At 35.7% G+C, this 12,563-nt stretch overlaps 1 protein-coding gene across 5 annotated transcripts in view; it reads right to left on the bottom strand.

The window, feature by feature from the left end:
* RUNX1T1 (RUNX1 partner transcriptional co-repressor 1) overlaps positions 1–12,563 on the bottom strand; it is a 141,685-nt gene that overhangs the window by 26,683 nt on the left and 102,439 nt on the right. For all 5 annotated transcript variants that reach the window (XM_090283572.1, XM_090283576.1, XM_090283573.1 and 2 more), the window contains 3 exons: positions 8,556–8,806; positions 3,341–3,426; positions 2,599–2,800 (listed from right to left, as the gene is read on the bottom strand). In XM_090283572.1, coding sequence (XP_090139698.1) covers positions 2,599–2,800; positions 3,341–3,426; positions 8,556–8,806 — 539 coding nt within the window. The remainder of the gene's footprint in view (positions 1–2,598; positions 2,801–3,340; positions 3,427–8,555; positions 8,807–12,563) is intronic.

The following is a 12,563-nucleotide window of genomic DNA, read 5'->3' as shown; positions in this document are numbered from 1 at the left end:
TACCGGAGTCCAAACAAAGAAATGAAATACGTGTAGCCTTTGAATGATAAAATCTACAAAAGCTTAAAGTCAAAACAACCTCTCAGTTTTGTCAAAAATATGAATTAATTAAACATCATGAAAAGTAATATAATTTGTGTACTTTTAAGAAGGAGCTTTTTCGTGTGTTTGTTTGTTTACTCTGAGGTACATTAACAGGAAAACGAAACCAATCCTTCTGGAGAATGATAACCCTTTGTATCACCAGAGTCCAGATGGCACAGTGGTGACTATATAACAAGTGTTCTATGTTCTGTATGCTAAAAATAACTCACTTAAGTATGAAGTTACATGAATTTCGGAAGCTTTTTTACAACATACAGTAGATAGATCATACTGATGCTGTCAGTTCAGGGGACCGAACTGAAGTGGCCATCAGTGCCATAGCACTAGTTACCTCCTTTCCCATCTCCTCCACTAGATCAAAAGTTCCTCAAGGGAAGGAACAATGAATCTTTTTTTCTGTTGTCCCAGTGCCTAGCACATTCCTGGCACAGAACAAGCACTCATAAAGTAAGTACTGACCCAATTAATTTGATCAATATCTGTTGGGTATTTTTATTCCCAAAGTTTTATTTACTTTAACGCTCTCAATTTTTGCCTAGACTGAATGATTACAAACACCCCCTTTATTTATCCTGAGTAGATCTGTCAGGATTAACCATTTTTTGTTTAAAACAAGGAATTAAAGAACAAGTTGTTTATGTGACTCTGCTCTAAATAGTTTTATTTGGACCAATATAGGTGCAAATCAAACTTTAAACTATTTGTATTGCTTGCTTTAACATAACCTAAAAAATACAGCTTTGTCTTTAAAATATGCTTTAGAATAACACCTGCTGGCTAAAGTAAGTGACCTAGAATCTTCCTTTATTTAATACTTATTATAGTAATAGGTGCTCAGCATTAAGGTATTAGCAGGAATCACAAACCTAAAATGTAAAAAAAAACCTATAGGCTAGGAATAATTCTAATGAAAAAGACCACGTAAACAATAGCGATAATTAGGCCAACATCATGAGCTTAATCCACACATGCTTTACAACACGGTCTGTACCTGAGTTATCTGACAGGTATGGAGTTAAATGTAAGAAAACAAGAAGAGAGACTAGGGATCAACACAAATCCATTTCCACTAAGTTTACTCAAATGGTACACACATACAATGACCAGCAATAAAAATAATGACAGCTTATTACTAATTTTAGAAAAAGTTGACATGCCACTCAGAAATCCTTTCAGGTTCAAGATTTCTTTGCATATTTTGGCATGGCTCAGAGATACTGCAGGTATGGTCCCACCTCAATGAAATGAGTATCGAAATAAAGTGAGTCACATGAATTTTCTGGTTTCCCAGTGCATATAAAAGTTGTGCTTACACCATATTATAGTCTAATAAGTGTGAAATACAATATTATGTCTAAAAACCATGTACATACCTTAATTAAAAATATTTTATTGCTAAGAAATGCTAACCATCATCTGAGCCTTTGGAAAATGGAGCCGATAGACTTGTTCAACACAGGGTTACCACATACCTTCAATTTGTAAAAAATGCAATATCTGCGAAATGCAATCAAACAAGGTATGCTTGTGTTTGTGATTATATTCTGTTTATAAGCCCAACAATCCCCAAATATCAATAGTAAATATGGCTATGTATCAGCATTCTAAAATGCTAAAACATGGCTATATTAATAGTCCTGTATATAACTAGTAATAATGAAATCATGATTAATCAACCTAACTTGAAGTCAAGTCACAGGACAAGAACTACATATTTATCACTAATTTTCAAAAGCAGTGGGCAAACTACATAGCCCTGAGGTCTCTCTCCTTTGGGGGGGAATTTTGAGGTTTTGTGTGTGTGTGTGCGCATGTGTGTTTTAATGTAAGACACAACTTAAAAAAAAAAAAGGGATTGTCTTCAAGGCTGTGTCTTTAATTAAAAATCAGACAAGCCCTGGCTGGCATGTCTTGGTTGGTTAGAGCATCGTCCTATAAACCAAAAGACTGCATGTTCGATCCCTGGTAGGAGAGAATACAGAATGCAACTGATCAGTGTTTCTCTCTCTCTCAAATCAATAAATATATCGTTAGGTGAGGATTTAAAAAAATCAGAAAACACACATCCCTGTGTGCAGTGCTCTCTAATGCTGGTGTGCAGCAGCAGGGCCCCCAGAAGCTTGCTGGACATGCAGAAGCCCAGGCCCACTCGAGGATACTGTTTTTGCAAATTGGAGGCAGGGTCCAAAGAGCTATATTATGAAGCAACACACATTTTCATGAGGTCTGTGAAATTCTGGTTCCACTTTGAAGCTTTACTATGAACCCAGCACCTTAACCTGGAAAAGGAGTTTAAGCTTTGTGACTGTCATGCATAAACCAATATGCCCACCTTCCTAACAGACAGACAAGACATATTTGAAGATACATGAAATGTTTATTGTTCTAAAATCCCTTGCGTATCCTTTATGTCTGAAAGGACAGGTTAAAAACAAAATCAGCATTAACAGCATAAGAAATATCTGTTCAATAGGTCCACTGAAGAAAAGATACCTAATGCCACTGGGTCTGGGTTGACAGGACTCTGCTGCCTGGAGTGGCTGCTGCTACTGCTGCTGCCCTTTTTTAAGTCCTCAGCATCGCTATACCGCCGGATCCAGTAATTCAGTTCCTCCCGGTCCGCTTCTTGACATCGCCTCAGTACAGTGAGAGATCGTCTTGTTTTCTCTACCATGTCCATTATGCAGTTTAATAGCTGTGTGATAAACAGGGGAAGAGGGAAGAACATATCAATCACCACAACTTAAAGACTTTGGTGGGCAGGGAAACAAACTATTTTTCGACAATGAAAGATGTTGTTTAATTCCTAAAGGCTTCAGCCTAGTATTTTCAAAGGTTAGATTTGAAATTGAGACTCCATAGGTGAGAAAACTCAATGGGAATGAGACCAAAAAGTGGGAGGCATGAACATGAAGCATGACAAAGGGCATACATCATGAAGAGCATACAGCCACCTTTCCAAATATCAATCCCATTACTGCATAAACTAAGTGAACCTTTCACAAAAACAACTAGGCTTTTCCATGATCGAAACATGCCTCTTACATAAGTGGTTTTGGTATCAATTTAGGAAGCAAATCCTACATTCTACTTCAAGGATTCTCACTCATTATTTTTTTTCAAGGTTAGCAGAAAACATAATACCTTCAAAGTATCCCCAGTTGTATTTTATCAGGTAATTTACACCTTAGTTGTTTTCAAAACTTTTTAACCTAAACAATTACCGACATCTTACATGGTCAAGATGCTTCCATTCCTCTGCCCATTCTCTGTCAGTTAGTCTGTGATCAATCATTTCTTCTTGACGTGTGCCATGCAACCCTACACATGTAGAGAAGAACGTTGAATCATCCTAAGCATTCAGGACATAATTCTTATGCATGCAGATACTTAGCAAAGAATACCCAGGCAAACCACACAATATGAAATAATATTCAACTTTAAATGAAGACACTCAGGTTCAGAATTACCTAATAGGCAGGCTACTCCCAGAAAGATAAAATGTTAGGGACTCTTAAAGAGTCATCTGGTCTGAATCCTCTCTTTTACATGTAAGAAAAGAAGGAGTAAAGTGACACCAACCCCTGAGCTAGTTTCCCTAAATGAAAATATAAGTAAATTCTAACTCTTTTGATAAATATAAAAAAACCAAGAAACCACAAGTAGACATTAAGTGATTTATAAGTGTGGTTTTTCTGCATTAAAAATAAAGACAGCATAAATCATTCCACATACTTTTCTTTAAAAAGCAGTAAAATTTTTCCACATTCAGCATAGTGTAAATAAACACAATCCTATTACACATACTTCCATGATAAATTTAGGTCATGAAGAGAGAAAACTTACATAATATGAAAGCTGCATATACACATCCAATTTACCAAAGTATAAAAAACAAATTGAATATCTTCTAGGAAAAAAAATCAATATACCAGATATAATTTTGGACAAATACTATAATTTCAAACCAAGAAATTAAAGAGCCTAATTTGTAGTCCATAGCATAAGTATAATTTGCTCTTTAGATTCACAGTGAAGATGCTACCATAAAAAAGTAACACATAAATGCTTACCAAGTTAGTAACAATAGTAATAAGCATGAGTAATTATTGAGGATGCTCATCAAAACAGAAAATAAATGTGTCTCAACAATAACCTATGGAAACAAACTAAGTGTCCATCAATAGATAAAGATACCTCTCTCTCTCTCTCTCTCTCTCTCTCTCTCTCTCTCTCTCTCTCACACACACACACACACACACACACACACACACACACTGGAACACTACACAGCAATAAAAAGAATGAATTCTTGCCATCTGCCACAACATGGATGGATCTAAGAGGGTATTATGCTAAGAAAACAAGTGAGACACAGAGAGACAAATACCACAAGGTTTCACTTTATGTGCACTCTACAACAAAACAAAATAAAAACAGAGTCATATAAACAGAGACCAAAGGGATGGTTACCAGGGGGGAGAGGATGGGGAGGACTGGTGAAAAGCTGAAAGGGAATATAGTCAATAATATTGTGAATAGTTTGTACAGTGACATAAGATTACTAGAATCAGTGGGGTGATCATATTGTAAGGTATAAAAATGTCAAGTCACTATACTGTGCACCTGAAACTAATATAACCAATATAAAATTTTATACCAACTATATGTAAATTAAAAAATTTAATTAAAATAAATGCCCTAACAACTTGTTAAAACATGAAGAACTTGAAACAATTAAACTGGATTACACAATAAAAACTTTTTTATTTTCATTATGTAACAAAGACTCAGTGAACTATTAAAAAAGGGAAACAGCAGAAGACTTTGAGATACCTGGAAACAGGTTGTTCTTCTTATGAAGTCATAGTGCATAAAACACCTTAGGTTCTACTATAAAGAAAAGGCATTGGGCTATGACAATTTCCAGTTTAAACAACTGAAACTATTCTTTTTGGTTTACACCAGTGATTTTCACCGTTTTCCATATCATGGCACACATAAACTAATTACTAAAATTCCGTGGCACACTAAAAATGTATACTTTTTACCAATCTGATAAAAAAATATTTAATTTTGATTTATTCACAATGGAAGGCTATTGTTGTATTGGCTATTGTCAATTTGTTATTTGACAATCCAAGGGAAAAGAGGTCAGTGTCCCTGACTAAATATTTTAAAAATTCTTGCAGCACACTGGTTGAAAATACTGGTTTAAATACTCTGAACAATATAATTCAGAATGGCATGTTTTGGGCTTCTTGACACCTAAAGTCTTCTCTGAGGGTATTACGTAACAGTTAAATGACAAGGGTTCTGAGACACTGCATCTCTGCATTACACTTTTTGCAAAATTTGAGTGATTAAAAACCCCTTCTTTTAGCTTATTTGGAAAAATAAAGATGATGAGTCACATGCCTGTTTTCAGCCAACCATAAAGTATGAACAAATATCAACCATGAAAAATGAACAAATAAGTGCAATTTTTTCCCAGACTAACTAAAAAGCGAAATATAAAACACTTTGCATCATTCCTGTCCAATAAGAACATATTTGAGATACATTTAAAAGTTAAAATTGTCAATGCCACCTATTGGTAAAAATGTAGAATTGCAAATATGTTTTAATAATTGGCATAATAGAAAAGACATTGCGGAAAAGTAGTATTTAGCTATTCCTGTTTGTTGTGACAATTTCAAGTTGAAATGTTTGCAAATATGTAACTTTTGTTGACTTCATTGTTGCCTGTGTTTTAAAGAAAAAGCACTACCATTGAAATGAGACATCACAGAAGACAACTGGACAGTGATGAAGGTATAAATGTACCCCTGATAAATGTAGCATTGACTTTCACAATGGACACCTTTAAGAACTAAGAACTCTGGAGATTTCAAAAGTTTTGCAATTCAGCTAAATAAGTCAATAATAATATGTGCTAACATATGGAATAATATTAAAGAGAAACAGGATGTCAGTGGCTAATAAAATTCCAACATTGGTGTAATGGTATTAAGCTTCATCTCATTTCTAAAAGATGAGTACACTGGAAACATGTTTGAGTCCAAGAACTTTGTAAAAAGAAAAAAATACAGGACTTTGCTGCTAGTGAACTTTGAATCAAATCTTTAAAAAGGACAAATAAAGCAACTCAGAACTTGGCATTTATTAATTTCTCTATTTCAGATAGTTCAATATTCATCTCACACAATTTTTAATTATATTTATAATACCAGGGGGATATACTAGGAGAAAGCAGCTCATAAGCATTAAACAGCACGTTTTCATTTTTGGTAAGTTTGATGCTCCTGTTGAGCCTTAACTGGTTCTTATGCTTTAGGAGATTTTAGCTAACTAAGCTAAACTCTAATTTTATTTATAAACTAATGCTGCTTGTAAAGTTATTTTGTTAAAGGATTCTAGTGAGTATATGTCTCTACATACAACAGACATTTATAAATCATACTAGAATAAGTTTATCTTTATGACAATTTTTATATTCTCAAAATGGCAACCTGGTATAACACCATAATTTGTCACTCATAAATCAAGATTTTATTTTATATTAAAGCACACTGAACTCTGCCAGACTTTAGAGATGATAAAATACTTGCACATATTTATAAAGATTAATACTATTAGGTTTATAAGCTAATATACTTAAAAGGTAAAGAACATGGTCTGAAAAGAAATCACATAAAACCAATAGATATAATTCATAAAGGGATTTTTACATTACTAAATGAAAACATAATCATTGCAAATAAGCATAATTACTTCCTAGATGATTACTTTACAGTGCACTAAAACTAATATTTCATAAAACAGCACTTGCTACCTAAGAAATAGGTCATTTCCTAGCACCTACACAGTGGGATATCTTGAATTGGTCTTACAATAACCTGGTGACTCCACTTCTATTTGAAAATGAGCAATGGGACATTAAGTTATAAACAAATGGCAAGGCTTTTGCTTGGAAGAGGGTTGTTATCACATTTAATTTGGGGGTCAAAATATCAACTCAGTCTGAGAAATAACATGACCACTTTTGAGAATTCTTCAGAAATGGTACTGAGAGAACATGACACAGACTGGCTATTAAGAAAGCACAAATTACACGCTTAGCTATTTCTCTGACACACTACATGAATGCAGAAATGACTACTGTGGGAAAGCAGAACTACTATTTTGCTCTCTCACAACCTGGGCGTTAATTGCCCCTCACCTTACCCTACCTCTCCCTCCCTGTCTGCTTCCTAAACATTTAGAGGGTTGTATGTAGGAAGGCAAAAAGGCCTTACATGTTGCAGCCTCTATTTGCTTGTAACCAGGTTAGACATCTACTGTAGACTGCTGCTCATCATGCTACCTCTGCCTGCGGCTAAACAACACTGTCCCTACTATTCAGGCAATGAAGAACTGGCTGGCTACATTTCCCAGAGTTCTGCATCCTCAGCTCTATGGTGTGGTTTTGCACATGGGCTTCATCCGTTACTGTTTCCAGGATCCTCACCCAACAGATTACCCGTGTCAGGTAAATTTGTCAGCAAGGAGCTATGAGGTAAAGGGCAGTCCTGTGGTGTGTGGCATGGACACAGAAGATGGAATAGGGAGGACTGACTATTGCTCTCAGTTTGTAAATAGCTTGACTCACCAAAAATTAAGAATTGAAGGAGCTCCAGGCACAGTGCTCTGACGCCTTCACCTCAACCACTGATCACGTATCAAAACCTACCTTGTTCATCTTCCCTTTCATTTTTCAAGGTGTTCACTTGTTCTTTAGAAAGAAATGTCTCCCTAAATGCTTCATTACCAATAGTTTTATGCAAAGAATGAATGAATACAGGCAAATGGAACACATATTTATATAAACTCATCCTTTCTCTGGAATTCTACTCTTTGACACAAACTTTCAACACTAAATTTAATCACTGGCAGTTTCAAGTTTTAAAAAAAGTACCAAATCACTCCTCAAAAAACAACTGTTAAGCCACAGACATGCTGTATCATATTTTTTCAAATATAAAATATGAAGACTAGAAAAATAAAAATGAAGTTTAAGTGTACCTGAAATAAAAGATACAATAAAAGAAACTGATTTTTTAAAATATCTGTGAAAGGTAGATTGCAATTGAAATCCCTCATATTAAAAAAAAAAAAAAAAAGTCAAACTAAAAATTCACTTCCTATTTAGTTGAAGGTTTTAGATATCCCCTTCCAAAAAATTAACCTGCTTTCATAAGAACACAAGTAATTAAGAGGAAAAAAAGCATGGCTGTTAAAAAACATATTAATACTAAACAAGTTTTATCATAAAGGAGATAATACAAAGAAAGAAAAAGAGCATTTTTACCCCTATAACAAACTTCAAGCCTCAAGTTCAGTTGAGAAGTAATGATGCAAGTCTTCAAGCATCCAATCCCATAAGAAGTGAACAGATCCCTCAGTCTTACCCATAGGTCTGTTTCTGTCCCTGAGGTCCCTGTGGCTGGGGTGTCGATAGGAGTCCCTGTAGTGGTGGGCAATGGCCATATCATCCAAACGGTAATGCTGAGGTGGAGGTGGGGTGGGGTGAGGCAGGCCATTGGGCTGGTAGGATAAGCCGTTATTTGGACTGTACCGCTGGCCTGGGCTAATAGTGCATGGTCGCTTGCTTGGATGTTCTGAGTGCAAAGGCTCTCTGTCAAAGCCATTTTCTTTGGTTCTAAGGAGGAAGGGGGGAGAAAAAGGTTTGTTTCATAATATACTCAGAAACCAGCATAATTCACATGCTCATATTTGAACTTGTAATATAAACAGAATATTCCTTTATTGGCCAGAAACTTTGTAAACTCAGCTTCCCAGAAAACCTAGGGAGATTCACTGAAACCCATGCTGAGGACTAAATGATCACAGAACTGCACACAGGAGAAAATGGTTCAATTCTCAAATATCTTTTAGTAATATCTTTTCAGTTGAGGTTCATATGTTTAGGTCATGAATAAAAGGAAGCCTGATCTCACTCTGTAGATAACATTGTCATTCAAAAGAGAGTACTGGGTTTCTGACAAATTATCCTAAGACCAATTGTATTTGGTGAAGATTCAAGTTAGAACATCATTTTCTTGATGAATTATTAAGGCACACCTACTCCATTCATCCAATCTGTCCTCTAACTTCCATGTCACAGAGGATCTAAGAGCTGTGCTGTCTAATACAGTAGCCACATGTGTCTGTTTAAATTTAAATATAAATTAATTAAAAATAGATAAAGTGTAAAATTCAGTTCTTTAGTAGCAGCAGCCACATTTCAGGTGCTCAATTGCCACGTGGGGCTACTGGCTATAGTAGTGGGCAGCAGAGATACAGAAAATTCTATTAAAAAGTGCTGATCAGATGAATGAGTACAACAAAGCGATGCAATGTCTGGGACTCGACATTACCTTGAGTCACCAAGATCAATAAGCAGTCATACAAAGCTACATGGAACTAAATGAGAATTTAGGTAAAACCCCTATTTTAAAGTTGAGGAAACACATGCCCAAGGAATATATGAGACCTCTCTGGGGTCATCAGGACTCAAGTCAGGATAGCACACTCAAACTGTACTTGGTCACATGATACACAAAACTCTGAACTTGGCTTTCAAAAGGAATACTTTATATAAATGAGACCGATAGCTCATCACTGCTCTTATATTTGCAAAAAGAGGTGAAGCTAAATAAGTATTTTCTGGCTAAATAAATCTCTATTTTTAAGGACTAACTTAATATACTCAGTAAGATAGGAATAAACCACATCCAGCTGTGACTGGAATCGCAGTTCCCAAACTGGTTTTTAATGAAGTAGCTGGCTCTCCGCACAAGACCAGCATTCTATCATTTAGACCAGTAGTAACATCTATTTTCCCTCCAAAATGTCCCCATGAGAATTCTACCAAGTCCCAGCAGCTGCAGATTTCTGCATGCCTTTTAGATTTTAGGTTGGTAACAACAGCATAGAGAGGCCTTAAGACATTTCCCCTACTTTCCTGACTTCCAGGATAGTTTTGTCTGATAACACTAAAGAAACAAGAGTAGCAATCGACTCAACAACAGAGATGATTAGGGCCACAAGATTCCACAATGAGCCATCCTTCCTATCCAGTAGGGTAGATCCCCAGTGACAACTTACACACACCAGATTGAGAAGGATAAAGACTTATGGACAGAAGGTATAGAGCACAAAGAACTGAGGGAAACTGCAGAGTTCAGGTGAAATCATACATGCCCACTACACCCTGAAGGAAGATGCGCTGTCCAGGAGATAGCAGACGCCATGGCCAGTACTGGGTATGGCAGCAGGGCATGGACCTTGCAGGAATGCAGCCAGAAGTCTCAATGCTGCTCCCATCAAATTATGTGTCTGTACTAAAACATCATTCATATCAGACAAAAATGCCCAATATAGCTCAGACTTTACTTAAACACATTGCTTTAGAATAGTTTTTTAAAGCGAAAGAAAACATTCTAGATATTGATTTAACTAAGAGTATATATCTGTGTGATTTTAATCTGTATCTCCATATCCTATACATTTCTATATACTTCAACATTCAATGCACATTACCAGCATACATCAGTTGGAAAAAACTGAACACTATTAGTAGCTATGAACATAATGCTAACACAGCACCTACCTTACTGGCAGTGTAGTGTAGTGGAAAGAGCTCTGGACTGGGAATCATGAGACCTGAGATCTAGTCCTGGCTCTTCCACGACTAGCTGTGTGACCTTGGGCAAGCCACTTTAACCTCTCTGGACCTCAGTTTGCTCATCTGTAAAATGAAAGGGTTGGACTAGGTCAGTGGTTTTCAAACTGTGCCACATGAGGCATGTAAGGGATACGAAGGCAATGAAGAAATTTTCCCCCAAACAATCATGATTTAAAGGACCAGAGGAACCCGTTTATTATTATTTATTTTTATAAATTTGGGTTCCACCTAAGGTTTCATTTTAAAGGAAAATGCCTGCTGCTAAAATAAAGTTTGAAAACCACTGGACTAGATTTCTGAGGTCACTTCTAGCTTGAAACTCTGTAATTCAGTTTTCCTTTATTTACATCTAAATGTCATGCAGATCAAAACACACATGGCTGATGGTCCTCTGGCCAAACTGTGTCTATGCCGACCATTTTAGTCAAAAGAGCTATTTTCTGTTCTTAGCTTTGAACAAGTTATTATTCATACGTAATTCTCTGTGCAAGAATAGAAAATATCCTCTAAATACCTTAGAGCAGCCACTGTTGCATTTCTAAACACAGAAGCATTTTTGGTCCAGTTATGTCAAACCACCTCAACTTTCTGGTTTTGTCTATCCTTGTTCAAAGATAACAACATACAATATTGGAAGATCTCTTACAATTTTCAAAGTGTTATTTATCTTTGCCCTCAGATCAGCCATCTGGTTAGTACTATTACATCAATGACCTATTACTATGAAAAAAGATCTTTTCCCCTCTAAACCAAACAGTGGTATACTAAGCAGGATTAAGTCCTGAGTCTGTCCTATCATTTCTATCAGATCCCCATTGTCCTATCCTGGGTGCCATTACTCAGCTAACTGTGGAAACAATAAAGCTCATTGCCTCACAGAGATAGTTTTATATTTTAATAGCAAAACATTCAAACATTCATGGCCCACAAAAATAAATAAGGCTATGAAAGGTCTCACTGGTGCTTCCTTGAATCACTCACATCTATTATAAGGTCAACCCCATTCAAAGGATGTATGTATCTAAAACAACGTAATTGCCATTTGTTTGTCTGCTTCTTAGAAATGACTACAACTATCTACATCTCACATGCCTAGGCAAAGTCCAAATTTGCATATTTATTTGTTGCCCCTTCAAAGTGTATTAAGCAAAACTAACAAATATTAATAAATGTCTTATACCAGCATACTCTTGAAATAACTCAAATTCTAGTGGGAACTTTGTTATGTCTCACAGATTTCGAGAAGACATTGTTTGTTTGTTTTTTAAATCAACCTGAGGATATTCTGTCTCCCTACCAGGCAGGAGAAAACAGAGGACCATGGAGGACTGTACTGTGTAATCTTGAGATAACCTGGGAAAGCTAACATTTGGGATTCAGTTTCCTGCCAACTAAATGGGACTAGAAGAAAACAAGTCATGTTTAAACAAAACAAAACAAAAAAACTTTAAAAGACCACCTATTTTATACTTTAATCAACTTCAAGCTACTTTTCCCCAGTTCCTCAAAAAAAGACTAAAAACTGACTATTTATGAAAGAAAATAAACTTTTTTAAAAAGACCTTGACACTATAATAAAATATTTTAAATGTGATAATTGGCTGCTGTACATTGATAATTCCTTAGTAACATTTGTACAAAATAGCATAACATTCCAAAAATGAGGAAAACAATGAAAAAAAATTTATTATAAGATCATGACAATAAATAGTATAACAGAGCTAATATC

Source organism: Furipterus horrens, unplaced genomic scaffold (assembly GCF_987537825.1).
Source record: "Furipterus horrens unplaced genomic scaffold, mFurHor1.1.pri manual_scaffold_7, whole genome shotgun sequence".
In the NCBI taxonomy this organism is placed as follows: Eukaryota; Metazoa; Chordata; class Mammalia; order Chiroptera; family Furipteridae; genus Furipterus; species Furipterus horrens.
The sequence above is the reverse complement of the archived record's forward strand: the minus strand, read 5'-3'. Positions and strand labels throughout refer to the sequence as shown.